Genomic DNA, 24,268 nt, shown 5'->3' with positions numbered 1-24,268 from the left:
ACGAAGTTTAACAGATTTTGTCTAGATATTAGATCGAGATTCTACAATTTTCCAAATCTTCCCAAATCTTACACCAAATCTTAACTGATATTTTTATCTTTTAAAAAATCTATTCAAATCTACACCAAATCTTAATTGATTTTTTTATCTTCAAATCTTATACTAAATGTTAATTAATTTTTTGAAAAAATTATGAACTCATTTCATCTCAGTACCAAGAAAACATAAAAACTTGATAATCTTGGTTATCTCTACCAAAATTGTTCTAGAAAGCTAAAAATTGATAATATTGGACTTTCTTAGTACAATTTTATCTCTTTTACCTAACTCTCGTCAAAATTTTTGTTATAATCTTGCGAAATTTTATATAAAATTGTTTTGTAAATAAGAATTTTACCAATCTAGTCAACATAATTATGGAACATAGAATAAAAGATTTCAGAAATTGTATATAAAAATTGGATCTAAAGTTAATTAGTTAAGATTTGGTATAAGATCGCGAAAGATAAGAAAATTTAGATAAAAAATTAGTTAAGATTTGGGAAGATTTGAAAAATTGTTAATCTCGATCTCGATCATCTAGCAACATCGAATTCATGTCGACTAAAAAACCCAAAACAATGGAGATAAGGTTGTAAAATTTTAATATTTTAGGAAAATTCAGGAGGTCGATGTCAACGTGAATCGGAAAAGGATGTTTAAACAATTAAAAAAGAGTGTACTGGGTTTACTAAACAAAACCTATTAAAACTATTTTTGACCCTTTGGTATTAAAATCATAAAGTTTTTTTAGTCAAAATGTAGGGTTAAATCTAAAAAAAATTGTTATACTCTCTCAAAAGCAAGACCTTTTGAGAATGGAGAGGCGTACAAGCTTGCTTCCATGTCCATGTGGCAGTCCACCATGATTTCCAAGCTTAAGGGCTTTGTTCCCATTGGTGGGGTTCATTTGTATTCACTGTTTGCCTTGAAATAACAAAAATGTTTATTGTATCTACATCTCACCAAAATTATTCAATAGCAATTTTTTAAACATTTTAGTATATTTTCGTAACTATTGTGAATATAACAATTAGATTTAGAATATAAGAAAAATTGTAAAAAATAGAACATTTGACAAAAATATTTAATAAATTTTGTTTTTAAGTGGTTTTATTTTATAAAGTGTAAATAATTTATCAAAATTTATTCTTGAAAAAGTTCTTTAAAATAATAATATATATTGCAAGATTTTAAAAAAATTATAAATATAGTAAAATTTATTAAAGTATATTTAATGATAAAAGTGTATCACTAATAGATTATACCGCAAATAAATGATAACCAAAGTAAGATTTTGCTATTTCGACAATTTTTTAAAAATATGGTTGAACCCTTCATTTTTCTAAAATGGCTACTTTTTATAGTTATTTTATTTTATTTTTTATTTTTGAATTGTGATGAGTAATGCATGAAGATAGGTGATAGGGTGTATTCAAGTATTATCTTAAAATTTTCTTTTTAAGAAAATAAAAGGAGAATTTTCATAAATATAACTAACTTTGTTCGTGTAATAAGATGAAAAAAATCCATGAAAATGGCCATATTCTTAAATATCATAGATATGCCCTTCCTTTTGATTGTCTTTCTTCCCTCCCTCCTATGCTTATATTTTTTTTCCCAAACTATTATTTAGTTGTACAACTAAATATAAATATAGAGAAGAAAACGATTGTGTAACAAAAGCTTGTAAAAAATCGATTTGGCATTGTAGTGAAATCTATACAAAAAAATTTGGGCGATGATGTAACCAAATTATTATTTAGAAAGAATAATAATTTAGAAAGAATAATAATTTAGATTTGGGACTTCTAAATCTAAATTTACCAAAGGAAACTTTAAACACCAAACAATTTACCACGAGTAAAAAAGTGCATAAAGTTAGTCATTTTTTAAATATTGCAAATTTGCTTTTCCATCTTTTCTGTTTCTTTCTCGCTATTACTTTTATCTTCTTTGTCTGCAATTTCTTTCATTTCTTTTCTTCTTTTCCTCTTTTTTCTACTAAAATTTATTTTTATGGTCTTTCTTCTTTTTTTTGATTCTTTTGTAAGACGTTTACTTCTTTTTCTCTTTTTTTTTTTACTATAATTTCTTTCTATCGTCTTTTTTTTTTATTTTGCACCAACCGATAACCAAATCTAAACAATCCCCATATTTAAGTGCGATGTAGACGGCCTGGTTGACGGTATATTTTACACGGTAAGACCGTTGGCCTTTTTCAATTTTCAAAATTATTCTAACATATAAATACTTTACTGCTTTGGTATATCTTTGAAATCACCCATCTACCAAACAATAACCTAATACCAAACAATAACCTAATATTAAGCACATTGTTAGATGACATTTTCTTTGGAAGTTCTTGAGCGTAAATATTTAGAAAAGAGGCCAAGATAAAAATAAAGGTCACAAAGAAGTTAAATTTTCAAACGCTTGCATATCAAGAAGAAAGAAAAAGAAAAAGAAAAATTGAATGGTGGAATGGTAGATTCTAGAAAGCCGTCGACAATTCCAATGGGTCCTCTTACTTTCCAATTATAAAATCACTTCCCTTTAACGAATTCGTTGTTACGTTTAGTATTTTCTAGCAAACGCATCGCCTCCGTTTCTCTACCATTCTCAGGTTCGTCTTTTTCTCTTTTCCATCAGTTTTCTAATGTGTTTCTTCCATTTTTCCTCTTTTTGGGTATTTAATTTTCTTCCTTTGTTGGTCTTTCGTAATTTTCTTCTTCTTTCTAATCCTCGAGTTTGAATCTGAGTTGGGTTTTCAGCAATTGTATTCTCTTGAACCTTATTATTCATTGGTTTACAATACGGATCTTTCCTTATGTTTACCCTGTATTTCGGATTCCGGTATATCGGTAATGCGCGTGGAGATCTGTCTTGATTTGTTAGTTTTAAGGTGCTGTGTTTTGTGAATTGACTTGAAACCGAGGATGTTGTTCTAAAATTGAGGAGGCTTTCCAGAATCCTCTTTTCTTTTTGTAGTGATAATAGGATTTTGGGGATGTGGAGAGACCTATGAATGAGGTTGTAATATTGTGAGGCTTAATGTTTCTTTATGGGTTTATGGATGTCTTTGGCTTTTGTAACCATTAGTTAGGTCTTATTTTGTTGGATTCGAGTAAGTTTCTTAAGCGTCATACTTCTTACGTCGATGCGGTTCTTTGTCAAGTTGAAAATCGAGAAGGGTAGTTATTGGGTTCTGAATTTGACGAAGAATTCAAATCTTACATTAAGAAAGATGAAGACCCTTAAAGAAATTTTAAGAAAACAAGAACAATTTTCTGAAATTAAAAGGCAAGCGGTTATGAAATGCGATTGTTTTGATGTGCGTTTTCTGTTTCTTGATATTCTATCTTATCTTTTGTCGTTGTGATTTGTACAGATCATCCGTCTCTTATTGTCGGTTGCTTCCTTGAGCAATTGAAGAAAATAAGAGTAACTGTTGATCAATTTTTTGAGCTATGGCTGAGGTAAAGCGCGCAAACGTCTTTGAGTTCTGCTCAATTTCCTCTTACATACATGAATTTCTTTGAAGAACTTCTTCTCCCATTTTTGCTTTATGCTGTTTGGAAGCTGATTCCTTTATATTTTCTTTGAAATGAATCTGTTTCAGGAGGGTCACAAAGTCACTTTGAATGTTTATGACTTGAGCCAAGGTCTAGCCCGACAACTTTCCACTACTTTCCTTGGGAGACCTATCGAGGCCATATGGTACGTCAATCTCCAAGTTTAGTAGGCAAATGGGTATAGCCTGTTTAATATATAACCTTTTTGTTTTTGGAATTTTCATTATTGAAAAGTGTGTTTGTTTGCATACAATCTTTTGGTAAGTTTTCTACTATAAAAGCCATTGGAATTCTAAGCAAAATTTCAAACTACTTTGTTCAGTTTTTATTTTTTATTCTTGAAAACTGTTAGTAGCAGTAGTGAATGTCAACGTATTTTTCTAAAACATTAATAACCAAAATGAGATGGTTATTAAAACAGGGTCTAGATGTTTGTGCTTGTGATGGTCCAAATGAATTTACCTAGTTAGTCCTTTTATTGGCATCGAACTTGGATGTTTAGCTTGATTTTGAGAAGCCATGTTGTCTCTCTTGAAAACATGCTTCATGTAGGCTCCATTTGATAATTGTTTTGTTTTTGTATTTTAGTTTTTGAAAATTGTATTTATTTTTCCATAATTTCTTTCTTAATCTTTTCATATTTCATACGTAAAAATTTGAATTCACAGTCGAAATCCATTGACTAAAACTAATTTTTTAATAACTATCTTCAGTTTCTAAAGCATTGCTCGGATTATGAGAACATTCTTTAACAATTTATAACAAAATAAAAATGCCATAGGTGAAGTAGTGTTTGTAAGCTCAACTTCTAAAAATCAATAATGAAATAGCTTTAGCTAATGTATTCTTCGTCTTGTTCTTGTTCTCTTTTATTTCCTATAACTATAACTATGGCTTTTATATGTTGGGAAGAAAATGTGGATTTAAAGTAATCTCTGTTTGTATATGCACTATGAATCACAAGATAGTATATTTCCCCTAAACGCAGGTAATTCCGGTTCTGTTGTTTACTTTTCGCTTTGCATTGTGCCCAAGTTTTGGTTTTAGGTTGATCATAAATGTAGCTTTTGGTTCCATCATCATCATGTCATCAATTTTGGATTGCTTTGAGTAATTGCGAGTTGCGTGTTGTATTATAATTCTAGGAATTACAGTTTGTTGCATATGCAGAAGTCTGATACTTTGTGGCAGTCATGAGATACTTTGTTAAATTAAAACTAGTAGCAAAAAAGTTTCACAATGCTATTAGTTGTAAATGTAATTCTTCCTGTCATTGTAGACTTCCAAGTACTCCAGTAATGTCTGCCTTTGATGCTTGAATGATCAGTTCTAGTCTGTATTTATAGAAAATTTGCAACTTTGCTTTTTGCAACCTTAATTTTTTTTATGGTTCTTGTAGTCATGGGTTGAACATTGTTTAGTTAAAGCCTGTTAGAAATGACTCTTTATCTTTTTAGTTTATATTTTGCGTCACATTTCATCTCTCTGCTAAGTTATGTAAATAACTCAGTTTACGTGTTGCCATTATATTTCAATATGATCCTTGTCCGATGATTCATGATTGATAGAAAATTCTTTCCTATTCTTTTGGGCCGAGAGAGTTCTGTTCTGATTTGTATGTTTTGGTTAAATTGCACAGGCACACAGGAATTGTTGTGTATGGCAATGAATACTACTTTGGTGGAGGTATTCAACATGATCCTGCTGGAAAAACTCCATATGGGAAACCAATGCGGTCGATAGATTTAGGAACAACTCACGTGCCCAAGGACGTTTTTGAGATGTACTTGGAGGAGATCAGCCCGCGTTACACAGCCGAAACCTATAGTTTACTCTCACATAATTGCAACAACTTCAGTAATGAAGTTGCACAATTTTTGGTTGGTGCAACCATTCCTGATTACATTCTTGACCTCCCTAACATAGTTATGAGCAGTCCAATGGGTGCCTTCATATGTAAGTGATTCTAACAACCATGCTTTCACTATTCATCAATTGGGTCTAATAAATTCATGTTCACTTAATTGAAAACGCCATTTCTTCCCCAGTGCCCATGATTCAAAATTTGGAAGCTACATTGAAGGCAGGTGCAGTTCCGATGGCCCCCCAGTTCAATCCTGCTTCAACTAACGTCCCTAGATCATCATCATTGGTCTCGAATAGCTCTAGGACTCGGTCAAAGCCAGAGGTAGATCATGCCAAGCCTTTTGAGAAGACAACCCCTGCAGAACTGCAGACATCTAATGCAAAGGGGATTGCCGACCCACTAGGGGATGCTCGTAGCAAGGTGCAGGAAGAGATCGGCCGGGAATTTGCAGCAATCATGGCAACGGGGACACTGCGTGCGAGTGAAGCGGCAGCATTGGCAACAAAAAAAGTGATGCAGAAGTATGGAAATGCTACTCTATCTCAGGGATAGCGACGGTTATATGTCATTGATGGTTGGATTTTCATTTGATTATACGTTTGGAGAGAAGGAAAAAGGGATTGTATTATTTTGTGGGCTCAAAGATGACCCAACAGCCATTCAAAATCAATACGAATCTTAATGATAGCTGTAAAATTAAGGGCTTTGTTGAACTGGATGGAGTGGTCTAAGAAAGAAGTTTGTGGAAAAATGAAGATGGAACTTTTTAGTTTGCATATGGATGTTTCTCTCCTGTTTTCTGTCTTGAGGGAAGAGTTAACTAACATTGTGTTAATTCGGAATGCTTTAGAAAGTGCAGTAGTTTAAGAGATCTCCCATAATCTATAGGTACTTTATTTGCTCCATGGTTAACGAATTTCTGACTGATGTTTATGAATAGCAATGATTGGTTTTAATTTGTTATATGTGGTTGGGAAATCGTAAAAAATGGAACATAGGAATTTTTTGGATTACTTTTTTAAAACGAAGTGAAATTTCGTAACTATCCTCATAAAAAAAAAGAATCCCTAATTTTTCATTCTTTCCTTCCTACTATTTAAACAAATGGCTTGAACGTTTTTCTTTCTCACTTTTATGTGATGTTCTCCTTCCCATCTTGTTGCTATTCATTTTCTTTTCCTCTATTTCTTGTCCTATCACGAATGAAAGGTGAAGGGAATCAGACAGAGGCGATGCAATGTGGCGAGGGAGTTTGAACAATACGGCAAGATGACTTTCATTAACTTTTTAGTAGGTGATAAATTTTTTAGGTATGAAATTCTTGTTTATTAATTTTTGCTCCATTGTTGTTTAGATCGTGTGAAAATTTGTGAGAATTTTTTTTCTTTCATTTGATCATTCTATCATCGTCTATATTTAGATTTTTTTTTTGAAAAAAATTCTTTAACAGTAGATTGTCTCATTTAGATGTTTCTATCACGTGCTAAATTGCTAAATGATAAATTATGCATACTTAGTAGAAAATAATTATTGGTTGCTTACAACAGTAAATTGCAATTTTATTGATTCCATCAGAAACCTTAATTCTTGTATTTAATTGATTGAGGCTACATTCTTTGAGAACTTGCTGTCATGACTTTGATGATTTATTTTTTGGCTTTGATTACGGCTAATTTGGGTGTTATTGTTTCTGCATTTTTATTACTATTTGTTTGTTATATAGTAGAGTATGGAAAAAAATATAGTGAATTTGTATTCAACTCCAAACTAATTCTATACTCTTAGGTGAGTTACGATGATTTTACACAAACATACCTTTGGTGCACGACTACTTTGCAACAACGATGAAAAGTGCTTCTGTGGAATGTTCGAGATATGTGCGCGAGGTTGTAGGGCGGATGAGGTAAGGAAGAGAAAGAGAAGCTTCACACTTCTAAGCGCCTGCCTCGAAGAAGAAATTGAAGAGGAGGTTGAGTATTAGTGCCAAGAATGTTCTGCCAAGTCTCTTCCACCACGACACGAAGGGCTGCACCTTGGTGAAAGAAGAAGGATGCGAGAAAACTAGAGGGTTTAGTTTGTACAAGCAAAATGTAATTTGTAATCTGTAAATTGTAAGCTTTAAGTTAATAAATGAAGGAGTTCAAGTTTTTCGTTGTGTTATATATGTGTGTTATTTTCTTAAGTTGTTTCCGCTATAAAAGAAGTGAAAGTCTCAAGGCTCAAATGGAAGAGCTTCACTAAGAGAGAAGAGAAAAGAGTTGTTCCTCTTATTAGGCATTCAACGTGTTACCTTGTGAGAAGTACGCGATGAATGTCTAGGTAGCAAGCTCTTCATTTGGTAGTGGGGAGCAACATTTGGGGCAAGACATGACAATCTTAATCCTAAGATAACTATAAACTTCTATTCAAATAGAATTATCATTAGATCTGTGAAGGTGAGGCCAGTTCAACAACACTAGCCCAATAAGCTTCCCATTTATGGGGTAAGACCGCGTGGATGACAAGGACATAGAGTACAAAACGAAATTCACTCCTACCCGATTTAGGATTAGTAGATAGTTATTTCCTTAAGAATTGAACCCAGATCTTGAACAAGGGGTCCCACCCTCTCATTGGCCCGAGAGGAATTTGGTTTATAAGTTGGACCTTAAACCAATTGTTCAATAGTGGATCGGTGGGACTTAAGGAGTAAGATGTACTCTTAGGGGTAAAACAATATTTTGACCTAGTCAAGGCTACGAACAATTTGTGAAGGATTAACTTACTAATCATGATTATATCAAATATATCTATAGTGAGGGGAGTGCAACTACCAACTTTAGTGGAAGGACCCGTTAGTTAATGAATATTGATTAGCTCGACTTAAAAGTGTTTAGCCAATTAATCTCAGATCGTTGAAGCTCATGATCTATAGGTCCATTAGGTTTTTCTGATAGCTCATATGGAATTAACATACAACAATATGTTGAGATGGACACAAAATTAAAAATATGAATATATATTCATATTAAGAAGCTCATAATTGATGGAAATGGTCAAAGTTGTAAAAAGCCAAAATGTTGGCCTTTGATTTTGAAAAGTCAAATTTTGACCAATTTTATATTCAAATATGATTTAAATTATAAAAAATAAAAATGCAGATTTATACTCGGGAGGTTGGAATTAATCAAGATGGACAATATGGTAAAAGTCAAAATGTTGAATTTTGATTTCAAAAATTCAAAGTTTAACTTTGATTTAAGTGATAAATGATCATATTACCTTTGACTAAGTTAGTAGAAAAATCCAACATTTTGTTGAATAATCCCACTAACACTTATTGGGATAAGTGGTTGCATGAGATGTAGACATCTAGCCCACTAAGCTCCACTAATCATTAGTCGAATATTAGGTGTTTAGATTTTATAAACTAATTACATACATTTTTACATGTAATTAAGTTATAAATAAGCTTCATTTCAAAGGAGAATATTTTTTTTTTAAAATTTTGGTATTTTTTATTTTACAAAAATTTATACAAATTTTTTCTCTCTCTCAATTCTCAACCTAAAATTCCTCTTCAAATTCCGTCTATCTCTCCCTTAATTTCTTCACTCATCGGGTCCCACACATTGGGTTCTAAGTCCAGATAATAGCAGTCAACTCTATGGTGGTCTCGACTTTGAGTTTGTGAGGAGATTATGAGGATCGGGAAATCTTCAAAAGTACGTATTCGATAAACCCTAATTTCGCTTAATTAGAGTAGTTTTGTAGCATGATCTCTAAAATTGTTTAGATGTAATTATAGTAAAACATATATGTTTTTCCGTTGTGTTTGTATTGCTTTCCATCACTTTCATCTTTAATCATTAGTTCAATTCTCTAAGGTACTCAACAATGTAGAAAGGGGTAGATTTATTAAGGGGCCAGCGGGGGCACATGCTCCCCTCACATTATCGATTTTTGTATTTTAATATTAATTTGAAAGTATTAGATTACAATATATATTAAACAAATGCCTTTCATTTACCATAATTTAGTTTTGGTTTAGTGGCTATGCCTTCATTTTCTAACAATAAAGTCGAATGTTCAAGTCTTGTATATTGTAATTATTTTTATAATATAACTTTTATTCCAAATATCAATAGTTTTGTTTTCCAAATATCAAATTTGTTCCTAAATTGCACAAAATATATTTTATTTCAAACATCATTCATTTTCTATCCCTAAATATCTTTCTAAATTTCTTTCGGAGCAAATGTTAGTTATATTATGATATGTGGATGAAGGTCATGTGATTGAAAGACTTAAGGAAGCTATTGATGGTTCTTTCTCTCAACATGGGCTAGATATTGCTAATTTGCAAGGACAAGGATATGATGGAGCAAGTAATATCCAAGGTGAGTTCCATGGTTTGAAAGCACTTATTTTGAAAGAAAATGAATGTGTTTTTTGCATTCATTGTTTTGCTCATCAACTTCAATTAGCTCTTATAAATACTGCAAAAAAATCATGTGAAAAGTGTCAGTCTTTTCTTTATTGCTTCTCTGTATGGCTTGTTTGAATCCGAGTAATTCATTTGTTGCTTTTGATAGACAAAAACTTAGTCGACTTGTTAGTTTTATCCAAAAGACTTTTCAGTTATTGAACTCTCTATGCTTGAGAATCAACTTCAAAATTACATTATTAATATGCGTTCATAGTTTTTTGAACTAAAAAACATTGGTGATATTGCAATAAAAATGGTTGTTACGAAAAGAGATAAGGTCTACCTATTAGTTTATTGATTGTTCACATTGGCATTGATTTTACCGGTTGCAATAGCTACTGTAGAGAAAACATTTTCTGCTATGAATATTGTGAAGACTTGACTACGCAATCGAATGAGATATGGATGAATGATAGTCTTATAGCTTATATTAAGAAAGATTTGTTGGATAAGTTAGATAATAAACGTAATATGGATCGATTTCAAAACATGAAAACTTGTAATTGGACAATTGTAATATGTATTGAATTGATTAATCTTTGAAGCTATTAATATTGTTTTTTATATTTTTTAGTGTGTTTATTATATAGTTCCCCTATACAAAATTTCTGAATCCACTGTTGAATGTGGATATCCTAGGATCTTAAGGCTTAAGCATTACACTTCATATCATTTGAGTTAATGTCTATTAGAGTATATCATTGATAGAATCTAATTAAAATATTATTATATTTTGATTTATGTTGATATTTTTTAAAATATGCACATGTCTCGAAACCAAATTCAATAAAAAATTGATTAAAAAACTAAATCTACATTTTGGGATTTAAAGTAAATTGTTTAATATAGGATTTTCAAATGTAGCATAATGAATCAAAATATTTACAAAATATATTAAACTTTTAGATATCGATAGATATTAATAGACTTATATCAGTGTCAATCTGTGCATTTCATAGATATTAATAGACTTCTATTAGTGTCTATACTTGATAATATTTGATATTTTTTTTATATTTTGTAAGTATTTCTATAAAATTGTAATTTTTAATAAATTTCCATTTTTTTTTCATTTTTAAAACACAAATTTTGCTCATTCCTATAAAGAACCTTTAGAACTTTGGGCTGTGCTTTTTTATTCAATTAAGTTCTTATTAACTCTAAGCATATAAATTGAATGACCTAAAAGTATATTTTGTTGTTTCTTTTTCTTTAAAAAAATAAGAGCATATGGAAGATTTTTCTCTTCTTTTTCTTTTTTCAGTATGATTATATCTTTAGACACCAAAATAAAAGATTATAATCCAAACAACTTTTAAATGTGTCTCTCAAAATTCAAAGGGTTAAATAATTAAGTAAACCCTATATATAATTTAATTTAATAAAATGTTTACCAGTTATAAATCTTTCTAAACATTTCCGATTATATAGATCCTATGAAGAAAAATATTTTTTTTTTTAAAAAAAGAAAAAGATGGAGAAAGTGGCACCATACGCAAAAGGTAAGGTTAAGTTTTGATAAATATTATAGCCACCGTACCACAAATATATATTCTTCTAAAAAAGAATAAAAAAAAAATCCATAAAATCGGTAGAAATTTTTCATAAATTTCAGATTTACTCTTGATATTGCGGATGATTCGTCATTTTTCTTTTCTTCTTGTTGTTTGTGATTTATTCATTCTCTTCCAAATTTATTCGACTCTTTCTTATTCTATTTTTATTTTTATTCTAGATTTCTTCAACTCTTCCGTTCATCTTTTGTGGGTAAATAAGATACATATCTTTTTAAAGATTTTCTTTCTTCTATTTTTATTCATCTTCTTTTTCTTTCTTTCTTTCTTCATCTTCTCTTTCTTTCTTACCGCTCCTATTCTAGAATATTAAGACCGTTCAAATATCACTTTGATATGATCTAAACGATCGTTTAGATTTGAAGTTGAAGCATTTCCTATACGATCGTATATTATTTCATACACAGATCGCATATCATGATCGTTTAAAAGAAGAATTACCGAAATATTTTTCCTATCGTTAAAAAGAACCACACAATCGTGTATCATTTTCTTCACGATCACGTATCGTGATGGTTTAATTTAGAAGAAAAATTACAGGAAGCATTTTTCTCATTGTTAAAAAGAACTACACGATCGTGTATCATTTCTTACACGATCGCATATCATGATCGTTTAGAAGAAAAATTACACGTGCGTGTGTGTCCGATTAATCGCTTGTTGATTGGGGCATTTTTGATATTTTTCATCGTAGGCTTGTGTGTTTTTTCTATTTTCAAAATTATTCTATATAGTCTAAATATTTTATTCGATTTATTATATTAAAAAAAAACTGAAAAAGTAACAGTAATTTTTTTTTTGTCTCTTTGTATGGTTAAATTAAATGAATGCAACATTGACCGAGTGGATATCACTTTTGTGGATATAATTATAATATGATGTAACAAAAACCCACCAAAAAGATTACAAATTTGTTCTTACATTTTAAAATTAGTAAAAAAATTTATTTTAATTCATGTTAATTAATTCTTTTATAAATTATTGAAAAGAGATGTGACATTATATATGTGAGTGTGTATGCTTTTCATTTACTTGATTATATTAAATTTTATGAAAAGTGCTAAAACAATAAAACATTTTATTATACATAAAGTGAAAATCAAGCTAACAAAAATAATAATAATAAAATAATAATAATCTACAAATTTATATTTGTCAAAATGAAGTAATTAGTATCAAAGTTTGGAAGCAAATAGTTTTAATTTTAAAAATTAAAATTTTATTCAATATTGTTAGGGTAAGTATATATGTTAGAGATGTTTACAAAAAGATTAGGAGTTAAATGCAATACAAAGTAGATAATAATAAGTAAAAGATAAAAGAGGTAGAAGACGAAAATATAATAATATTCTCGTAAACATTTTGAGATCTCTTTGAAGATACGATAATTCTTTTTCAAATAGAGATGACAAAAAATAGCATAAAAAATTTTGGGGCCAAGAATTTGCCTTCGTGAAGGGCTACGATGGAGATGAAATTCTTTCCAAAATTATTTTATTTTATGTTGGAACGGGAACATAGAAAGTTTAAGAATAAAATTGCAACATGAACATAAATTAGTTAGCCAAATTTTTAGTATATATTTTTATTTATTATTAAAATTAAAATTTTGAATATTTTGTTGTGGATGAGTAAATCTATAGTAAAGGTAAAATCAATTTTTTACCATCCAAATTAGGGTTGTATCCATTATTAAAACTCAAAATTTATACTGTCATTTTATTTTAGTATTAGGGTTTTCATTGAACCCTCTCATTATGATGTAGCATTAGCATTAGGTTCATCTAAATTATATTCTTGCCTTTTAAAAGTTGTTTGATAGTTTAGAATGAATCAACTTTGTGTTTCTTTTGTATATTAGTTAAGAGTGATTTAGTTTAAAATGAACTAACTTTGTGTTTTTCTCGTATATTAGTGAAGAGTGATTGAATTTTATAATTTATGTGTTGAGTTGTATGCCAAAAACATTTAATTATTATGATTGGTCAAGACATTTAGTCTTTGTCTCAAGAGATTTGATAGGAATTCCTACCTAACTCAATCTTTAAGGTTGGAAGTTTTAATGCTTGAGAATATGAAAAGTTATAGTTTAAATTGATATAATTATTAGTTTAAGAAGTTTTTGTTGTAATATTAATCAAGTTGGTGTAAGTACATATTGATATGCCATAATAGTAATTAAATATACAAAACAACAAAATTATATATATATATATATATATATATATATATATTATCACGTATTGTAACAATCTTTTGTATGTAATTTTATTGTTCACGTACTAGCTAGTGTTTTATCTAATGTCGTTGTTCAACCTTCGTCATTTAATTTTAAAAATTAACAGATTTGTTGGCTTTCATCTTTAACTTTGTTGATCGTTTTGAACCGTGTTAATGTGGATTATAATTTTATGAGTTTGTCAAGTTATAATAACTCATTTTTTTTAAGAAAAAACAATAAAAATGATATTATATATTAAAAAGTAAAAGAGAAACTAAGAATTAGAAAAATGTGTAATAATTAGGTAAGACTATGATAAAACCTATGGTTGGAGACAACTTATTTGAAGTTTTTCAACAAAAACAGTAAAATGATATCTCATTATTATCAAATCATAAGCTTATTTGGTTCTCATTAGTTTCCCTCACATCCTCTTTTCTCTCTCTAGTATATATTATAATATATATAAATTATTGATTGTGGTATCAATAATCAACTTTATTGGATAATGTGTTTTGGAGAGGACAAAAAGCCAAAGTCTCCAAAGTTGTACAAATAATTTAATTTCTATGGCAAAAACAAAAGGGGTCCTCTCTCTCTGCCCTTTGTCAGTTCTGCTCCTCTTCTCCTTCACTGCTTTATATATATATTATTCTTTACCAAACTTTCACATTTAAATACCCCCCTCTGTATTATATGCTCTAATTATTCATTCATTCATCTTTCAAATATACATATATGTATACTTTAAATATATATCATGGGTTTAAGTATTATATGTAACAAAAGTTCAAGCGTTGAACACTTTGAGTTAATAGGCTAAAGGTAAAATTTTACTTAATTTAACTTAAATTTGTCACATAACAAGTAATTTTATATTGTCTTAAAAAAATTGAATCACAACTAATTACCCCATATCTGTTTACACTCTCTTTCTTAATTATGCATATGAGAGAGCTTGTTCAATTCATTTGACCCTGAGGGTTTATTTAATTAGTAGATTATCGGTGGCAAAGAATAAGATTTAAGACTATGATAATTAAATTGAGTAAAATATTTAATATCATTTTGAAAATTTTACTAATTTAATTTTAAAGTAAAATACATCAAAATTTGATATCACCTAAAGATTCCACAAATTACCAAAACCAGCTTAACTTGACAACAAAATGTTTCAAGGATGAAGATGTCCGTGGCTTACATCTTCCCATCACAATTTCTACTTTAAGGGATAAAAACTTAATTCTACTAAGATAGAAATTGGAAATCAAAACTCTTCCATAAATTTCACATTAATCGAACTTTTGTATTCTTGAAAATGAATTTGAGTTACGAGAGAACAAAAATGCAGGAGTTAATTATATCAATTTTAGAAAATAAAATTCTAGAAAGTTAACTAATTCTTTCTCTACAGCTAAATAATATTCGAAAATCTTATCAACAAAATTAGAAAATGTGAATATTCGAAAACTAATTTATACATCTTAAATTACCACTAAACTCAAACATATATATAGGTTAAATAAAAGCCAAGAAAAATTTAGTTCTTTAATATATGCTCAACGAAGAACACATACAAGAAATTAAACTCTCAAAAATCTCTAATAATTAAAAGAGTTTAATACGACAATTAATATCCAAACCATCACCTTCTATATATGCAAGAAATAGAGGCTATTACATACAAATAGAAAAAGAAAAAAAGAAAAAAAAAAAAGAAAGAAAAAGAAAATGAAAAAGAAAGAAAAAGAAGAAGAACGCTGCAGTATATTTGTCGCTATACAATTAAAATAACACAAAAAAACTAAAAAATAAAGACAGCATCATCAGCAGCGACAATTAAACAAAACATAAAAACATCAAACCTCTGCCAAATGTTTTTTTTTTCTTTGTTCTTTCCCCATAATTAGTTGGATATAGGGTTTGGACCACTAGGAACTTCATGGGCTTCAGCTCCGAACTCTCCGACAACGGTAGCGGGGGAGGTTGTTCGAGGTTGAGATTTCTTCGGATGGAAGGCAGTGGACGAGGCAGAGAGAAGGCGGTGGTGATGGCGGTCGGACCCCATGGAAGGAGGAGAGGAAATGAGGGTTAGAAGAAGGAGGAAGGAGAAGAAAAGAGAGAGAAAGAGAACGAAAAAATGAGATGAAGATTGTTTTGTTGAAGCAGTTGCCATGCAATTTAAGAAAAGAAACCACCCCCCAACACCCCACAAGGGTTCAATATCCATTAACCAGCAACAAAACCTAAGAAGGAAGAGAGAGAGAGAGAGAGAGAGAGAGAGAGAGAGAAAGAAAGAGAAGGTGAAGAAGCTTCAATAAAAGTTAATGGGGGAAAAGAGGGTTTTGAAATTCCATACACATTTGTAATTGTCTAAGAACCTAAGAAGAATAACAATAAAAAAAAAAACTTGACATTTAAGTATGTATGTATGGAAGATGCTCTAAACGGCGTTGAGTAAAATTACTACAATGTCCTTTGTAATTACACTATCTTCCTTAAGTATGTATGTGTCATTTATAAGTACCATGTTTTATGTGGGGCTACTTTTGCTAAGCTATAGCTATCTACATTATCTCCCCAAACATCACATGTGTCACTGAAACATATGAAAAGTAAAGTATATGATAAATATTTAGGGTAACAATAGGGTTAAGAATATATATATTTTAGGTCAAATCTATGAAAATTATTGGAGTTAAAACGGTTAAAACAAGTAGACATGTCTGTGTAAATAAAATGATGACAATAAAGGTTAAAATGCTTATACTAACAAACACCTACTCATGTATTATCACCAAACTACTTATGATTGCATCATGTCATATAATTATTAATCAGGTATAGTTGTAACAAATGACGAATAAATAAGTTGAATAAATTATTAATGCAAGCAACCCATGTTGAAAACATGTGATTGCAATTGAGTTGTACATTTAAAAATTTTGAGATGTAATAAAAATATTATTTTTCAATCGTAATAACAAAGATGAGACATATTAGTGTAAATAGTATAAATTACTATGTTTTTATCCCATAAATGCCCTACATAATGGTTGTGTACCTTGAGCAACAAAACACCTAGCTTTAGACTATCATTAGAAAATATATAGTACCAAAAGGGTTTCATAATTTTGAAATGAAAATAATTGTTGACATGCATTAATGAACAATAACAACCTTGATTGACTAACCCCCATAAAGTCCTAACATAGATAGAAGAAAAGGAAAATAGACAAAGTTGGAGAGGGGTATTATGGTCAGAAAAAAAGTGGTGGGTGTTGTTGTAATTTTATAATAAAAGTGAAAAATCAGATATAGAATCTGAAAAGAAAAAGGTAAAATGGGAGGAAGATCATTCAAAAAAAGAGAAAAAAAAATAAAGAAAAAAAAGTGGAAAATTTGTGGTGGCTTTTTGTTGTTTGGACGGTTCCTCAAGAAATCTTTCTTTGACTTACTATACAACGTCTTAAGTCATCAAAAATTTACAAATCCTCTCTTCTTCTTCTTCTTCTTCTTCTTCTTATATATATATATATATTATATTATATTATATTATATTAATTAGGTTTTGTTTCTTTCTTCCACTTACCTTGTAAAGAAAGCTAAAATATTTCCATAATCTAATAAACCATTAAAAAAATTGGTTCGACTCTCATACCATACAAAATCTAATTGCTTTAGCTTTTGAGAGTTTTAGGATTTATTTGAGTGCTTTCACGTAGTTGTCTAGTTATTTTATAAAAATTAAACGTAGTTTTAGATGATGATTTATACCGTATATAAAGGGATATGATTTATTTAGGGATGTTTAGAATCAAAAGAAACAATTTGGAGCATTAGAGTCATATCAAGGAATGCGTTGTAGCTAGAAATATTGGTAAGATGGGAGATGCTTCTATTTACAAGAATAGTGTTAAGGTGTTAGTCCATAGAGGCATGCATGTTTTCTAAGGGTTATTTTTGGTATAAATTATGGTACAATGCCTCTAGTGTCTTGTCACTATGTAGAATTAGGGTTGAGTATCAGTTGACTTTTCAACCAAATTGTCACCAAACCGACTATGGTTGATTTAATGAATGTTCAAACTAACCAACCATGAAGGAGTACAAATTGGTCATTGTTTGGTCCATCAATTAGTTATTTAAGCTTTTAAATTTATTTTAAAAATATTTTCGGTCTAAATGTTGTCCAAATAGACACCGTTCGAACTCCTCCTCATCTTTGATTAACTGTCTTCGATTCGGCCGGTTTGGGTTATCGATCTATTATGCTCACCTATGTGGTAGAATTTGTAATATATTTTACTTTTTTATTCGATTTTTGAGAAGCTACTCAAAGAGAGGAGGATTGTTGTTCATTCTATTGAAATAAAGAGACGTTTCCATGAAACCAAGAAAGATATACAAAGTTTTGGGATGAAGGTGTATAACAAAGAAACAAAGATTTTCATGTATATTTGAGTGTTTTGTATTCCCTTTCGTAATCTTTTTGTTTTGGAAATTTTTCATGGTACAAATCTTTTGTGGTGAATTGATTAGTTCGACTGGATTTTATTTCTTTCTTTGATTCAATAATTATTATTACATTGTATTTTACATTAAGGATTCCAAAATAGAATTGGAATTTCATGACAAGTAAAATTGTTGCAACTAATATTGGTAATAATTAGTTTTAGTAGTTGTTAATATAATAGCACATCAAGGTAAGAGGTATCCACAACACTTTCAAAATTAATCATGCACGATTAGCTTTTGAATAAATGTCTTGTTGTCGACTATAAACCTGTAGACGATTATAAATTATCATTGTCATGCGTACTATTACATTTTATATCATTTTCATTGGCTAATAATTTGATATTTCTATACTAATATGAGTATCGATGTTTGTGAAAATTGTCAATAAAGCATACATAATGACAATTTTGCATTGTCACAGTAAAAATAGTTAAATATGTCACTTTTAATTTTATTGCCAACAATATCTAGACCATAACAATGATTTAAGTTAGAAAATGTCATATGACAGATTTCTTTTTATTGTAAATTAGGTAAATATTATGATAAAAAAAAGAACTATTTCTCGTTACCTAATCAATTAAATAAATCTCATAATAGTTTGATGTCACGTTATAGTTATAATAATGATAGAAAGAAATTTATCTCTTTAACAAAGAAAATAATAACCATTAGCAAAAGTTTTACAAGAAGTTAAAAGCAATCTACAAGCAAGCTAGACGTAAGGTCCAGCCTTTTCTAGAAAACAAATAAGGTCCATTACAACCAAGTTTCTCTACTAGTCCTTCAAAAGAAATCTTATATATCAATCATTTGTTATATGGCTTCACAACTTCATCACCGCTTCATTTGTTTGATGCAACATCTACTAAGAAAAAAAAACACTGGAAGAAATGTGGGCTTTAATGTCAGGTGAAAAAAATGAAAAATGAACTTTAATGTCGCTTTTCAAAAAGCGGATGTTTAATGTCGGTTCTGGAAGAAATGTGGGCTTTAATGTCAGGTGAAAAAAATGAAAAATGAACTTTAATGTCGCTTTTCAAAAAGCGGATGTTTAATGTCGGTTTAAAACCGACATTAAACATTCTCCCTTTTTTAAAAGTGACATTAAAGCTCATTTTTAATTTTTTTTTTAATATTGTAAAAAGTCAATGGTTTCTCTCTCTTTTTTTCCCCAATTTAATTCAGCAAAAACCCTAGGGTAGTCTTTCCCTCCCATACGTTCTTTCTTTTCTTTTTCCCATTCTTCTTCCTGTCCTTCCTCCACCCAAGCTCGCCGGCCGCCAATTTCACGCACAGATGATGTTACGCACAAGCTTCGGCTGACAATCCACCACCAGACGTTCACGCACAGACGACATTCGACCATCACAGACGACGTTCACGTACAAGCTTTGGCCGCGCCACCACAGGGATATCAATCGACTTGTCGGCGCCACCACAGACGACGTTCCCTTCCCTGATGTCCATAACAGACTTTCGCGTAGTAGATCCCCACGAATGGCCGCCCCAACTTCGCTCCACCACGTACGTTCCCGCACTGATTTGATCTCTTTCACACTAAAACAAGGTCAAACAATATATTTCTTTCACATTAATCTTTTCAATGGCGTCTGATAGCTTCATCGACAAGAACGTAGTTTTCAAGAGGTGAGCTTGAGATGGCTTTTGGATGTGTGAAATGTGCTTAAACCTGTTAAAAGATTTTTTTCCCTCAAAATCTCGATATGTTGTGGATATAGTGTGCTAAGTGGTTAAATAGTCAAAAGTATTTTAAAAAAACTCTCATTTTCACCAAGGAATTGCTCGTCCCAAGCTCATACTTAGTCTACTTGTGAGCTATAGTCCAATCCATTCTGTTTGTCTCGTGAGTTTATATGTTACTTATAATGTTAACTTTACTGTTTAGCCTCGATTTTTCCAGAATATGATAATACCCCATTAGTGTTAAAATTGACCTTTTCCCCAGCCTTTTTAGCATTGATACTTGATCTTATCTGTTTTGCCTTTAACAGATCGGTAGTGTATTTGGTTCTGAGTTTTTGTTGAAATTGTATCTGGCTGGAGCAATTGGTAGGTAAGCATTTTACTTGGCGCATCATCTATTCCAAGCATCGTCCTCAAAGGTATGCAAAGTGTGTATGGCTCAGTTCCTTCATTCAAATTTCTGTGACAGTCATCATGCAAAATTTTCTGGATCGTAGAGAGGTAACTGCTTTTGATATGATGCAAAGGCAACATAAAAGAATTGATTTAGATGTATGTTCTGCTGATGCAATGCACTAAACTATAACTCGAGCTTCATTTGTTGTCTTTCATGTAGTTGAGAGCACTTTGATACCAATTGTGAATTCACAATGGTAGAAGAGAAGTTCATCTGCCAATGGAATAAACCATCTTTGATGGGACTTCTCTTGATATATTCATGATTCTTAGCTCTGCTCTTGGGTTGTTTTCTTTTTGGCTCTTTTGACGAATATACCATATCCATTTCTTTTCCTTCAAAAGAAAATATATCGATGCGAGTATTTGCCGATTGTCAATTGTTTTAGAAACTGAATCTTAAATGTTGTTTGCTGGTTTTCTGCTTTCTACAGAGCCGATCGTTTTGGGGCAACGACCCAGTGCGAGCACAAGGATTGGTACGCTTTTGGAAATCCTTATACTTCATTACTTTTTCAACTGAAAATGCCAACTGAAGACTTTAGCTCTCTCCTCAGTAAACCTATTTCCAACGCAAAATTTGTTTTTTTAAAAATATACATCGTTGGGGAAAGAGAACGCTTCGAGTACTGAATTGAAGCGAGACCATCAATGTCTTGATGAAGATACGGAACCCGAGTCTTTGCATAGCAAGAAACAAGCTAAGGAAGTGTCGAATGAAGACGTTCGCTCAGAAGAATTCTTATCTATGAATATGAATACTTCAAGTTACAAGGTACAAAATTAGTTGCTGCTGCTTTTCTCTTCGGAATTAGAAGTTTCTCTAATTTTACCATATTTAGGAGCTTGAGTATGTCTCTTTGTGTTGACATTTCTCTTGTTTTCCTCCTCCATTATTGCATTTTTCCGAATAGAATCGTATGTTTATTTTCAGTTACCTAGAATAGTTCATGTTTCAAATGTAATAGATAATTTCATTTTCCTTTTGAGCAAATACTTGGTTCATCTGATGTAGATAATCATTCATAGAATTTATTTTCATATCCAAACATGTTTCGACTAACAAATTTATTTTTTAAATAAATATCACGCATTCTTTATCAATCATCCTTCTGAAATGGAGTCCCCCACCCCGACCACCATAATTTATCTGTCACCTTCAATATTTGACCCCATTTAATGACTTATGTATCTTATGCAAGGGATACATATTTGGTTCTCTCGTTCTCTTATTCCCTTTGAGTGCTATTTGATTCAAGTGTGCCTATTCATAGTTAATAATATATGTATATATGATCAGTACAGTAGCGTAATTTCTCTCCTTCATTGTTTCTAACAGTATTAATCATGAATACAAGGAGTGGAACGAGAAGAACCCCCAAAACTTGACTTGGATTTTTCAATATCTCTTCTTACTTAACAGAATTCCCTTGTTTGACTTGGATTCTACTTTAATTTTTTTTTCTTCTCTCTAACCCAAACTTTATTCAAATAAAATAAATTCAGAAAGGAACCTTTTTGCTTCCTATATTTATCATATATACTTCTCCCCTCCCCCCTTCACTTCCCACATAAAATCCATCTTTTTCTCTATACCAACAAATAAACAAAGAAACAAAGAATTAATGTCTTATCTACTAAACTAATATATATATGTGTGTGTATAATGAAGGGACATAAGTGATATGTTAGTTTGAAGCTTAGTGCGCATATAATAACAGCAGTGATAGGGTCGGGGGTTCTATCGTTGGCGTGGGCGATAGCGCAGCTCGGTTGGGTGGCTGGACCGAGGGTATATACTGCAGGATGTAACAATGTTAAATTTTGTGGGTTGGCTCAGTATGGTAATCTGGTTGGTGTTAGCATTGGTTACACCATTACTGCCTATATTAGCATGGTGTAAGTCTTCTCTCTTGACATAACTTTCAGAAATATTAAAGTTTATAGAGTACTCATATTCTCTTTACTCTCCTCCACATGTGAGTTCAAACACTAATTTGATTTAAGAAACACAATATGTGAACTATATATAGAGAAAATTCTCCTGATTGATATCATGTTAAACCACAACTAAATGTAACTCAAAAGCTACATTGGTATCATGTTAATCACCATTGAACCTGAAAGTTTAAATTGATAGACATATTTATGTTTATATATATTTTCTTACCTTTCTCTATTATTTTTTTCCCTTGTCAGGTTGCATCGTCTTTGAATTCCTCCTACTCCTACATATTGAACAGTAGCTCCAATGTCTTTACATGGTCTGGAAGCCTTACAAACTCAGATAATCAAGAACTTGTTGAGCGGTTGTTGGATTTGATAAAGGTTTGCATAATTTTTTCTCACCTTGCGCACAGAGTTTGGCTTCTTAACATTCTTGACAAATATGTTCTGTATGAATTAAACCTGGTTATATAAATTTGGTGCATCTCTCCACATCCATATGACATTCTATGGTTAGCTATAAACATCTCACTTTGGCAAGAGAAGTCTCGCTCATGTGAGTTCAAGTATTGTTTAGCCAGACTGGCCAGAATTCATTTTAAACTGGCTCTTTGACCAAATGGTTCACATTTTACTTATTGTTTTACCTCGTTACATTTTCTGATTGCTTTCTAACTTGAGTTTCAATTGTCAGCAGCCCAATGTGCAATCTAGATCACAAAAGGAAGGCTCAGAATCTGAACAATTTTGGAATTTGCTGGGAGGCAAATCTGAATATCCTAGCCAAAAAATCAGTCGAGATGCTGAGAGTGATCCTCACCTATTTTCTTGTACTTTCTCAAGAGGTCTGTATAATTCCTCCTGCTAGTGAAAATTTTATGCTTTATCTTGTAAACTTTGCTATACTTCTAATTCTAAATCTGACCCCCTTTCCTGTGAACTTTTTGGGTGAGCATAGGCTCCTTGGGAGACCCTCCAGAATGTGTCCTGAGGAGTTTTGGTTATTAAATTCCTTTCTTGCAATCGGTCCTAGCTTGATATTGTTGTTTTTTATTTTTCTTCCGAGTTATTGGATATTTTTCTTCTTGTTGGGATCATCTGTTTGCGGAAAGAATAATCCTATTATTATCGTAACAATATGTTTTCTTTTATGCTTTACATGTTCATGAAAAGATTCCTTGCTTTGTTGTGACCATTTATATGGGGTTGTTTTGAGAAATGGCAGGTCCACATCGACGAGATGTTAATGAGAAGAGAGATTGTTTGTTCTGATATTTTGATATTTTGATATTTCTACTAGCAACTAGGTCATAACATTGTTACTTATCAATTCAACCATCTTCATGTCTTTTACAGGGAGTTATCACTAAACAAATGACTGCAATAGAAGAAATGGTTGCAAGTGAGTACAATTAGCCAGACCCTCATCTTTGTGACAAGATCTTGAAGTTGGTCATTTGTGAAGCGTTCTACTTTGCTATTAGTTGCAGTTTTAGTTATTGCTCTCTCAATATATTCTTTTTCTTTCTTTCTTTCTTTTTTTCCAAAGGATGATCAGTGTAATAACTAAGCTTCATAATTTCTGTGTTTGGATCCAAGTTGTATATAAATGTCACATTATTAAGATTTCATTTTGTATATGTACAAGTAAAAGATTTCGTTTTTAACTATTTGGTGTCATACAAAATGGACAATAATGCAAGGATTTAATAAAAATAAATTTGAAAAAACGACATTAAAGACAGCTTTAATGTCGGTTAAAAAAAAAATTAAAGACATCTTTAATGTCGGTGGAAAAACGACATTAAAGATGTATCATAAGTGACATTAAAGACATATTTAATGTCGGTTATCCACCGACATTAAAGATGAACCGACATTAAAGGCCTTCAA

At 30.9% G+C, this 24,268-nt stretch overlaps 2 protein-coding genes across 4 annotated transcripts; both read left to right on the top strand.

Moving 5' to 3' along the window:
• Positions 1-2,326: 2,326 nt before the first annotated feature.
• LOC103497540 (uncharacterized) lies at positions 2,327-6,257 on the top strand. Of its 2 annotated transcripts, none has more exons than XM_051079335.1 (5): positions 2,327-2,665; positions 3,431-3,518; positions 3,665-3,759; positions 5,254-5,570; positions 5,663-6,257. In XM_051079335.1, exons 2-5 carry the CDS (start codon positions 3,510-3,512, stop codon positions 6,031-6,033), a joined length of 792 nt encoding a protein of 263 aa, XP_050935292.1. In that variant the 5' UTR covers positions 2,327-2,665; positions 3,431-3,509; the 3' UTR covers positions 6,034-6,257. The 2 variants fall into 2 exon arrangements, with proteins under 2 accessions (XP_050935292.1, XP_008457978.1); XM_008459756.3 differs by having other exon boundaries at positions 2,335-2,665; positions 3,662-3,759.
• A 16,282-nt stretch (positions 6,258-22,539) lies between these two features.
• On the top strand, positions 22,540-23,934 carry LOC127149954 (villin-5-like). 2 transcript variants are annotated; one of them, XM_051086477.1, is made up of 3 exons: positions 22,540-22,756; positions 23,073-23,220; positions 23,732-23,934. In XM_051086477.1, exons 1-3 carry the CDS (start codon positions 22,577-22,579, stop codon positions 23,743-23,745), a joined length of 342 nt encoding a protein of 113 aa, XP_050942434.1. In that variant the 5' UTR covers positions 22,540-22,576; the 3' UTR covers positions 23,746-23,934. The 2 variants fall into 2 exon arrangements, with proteins under 2 accessions (XP_050942434.1, XP_050942430.1); XM_051086473.1 differs by having other exon boundaries at positions 23,070-23,220.
• Positions 23,935-24,268: the final 334 nt, after the last annotated feature.

The sequence above is a fragment of the Cucumis melo genome, chromosome 1 (assembly GCF_025177605.1).
Source record: "Cucumis melo cultivar AY chromosome 1, USDA_Cmelo_AY_1.0, whole genome shotgun sequence".
In the NCBI taxonomy this organism is placed as follows: Eukaryota; Viridiplantae; Streptophyta; class Magnoliopsida; order Cucurbitales; family Cucurbitaceae; genus Cucumis; species Cucumis melo.
The sequence above is the reverse complement of the archived record's forward strand: the minus strand, read 5'-3'. Positions and strand labels throughout refer to the sequence as shown.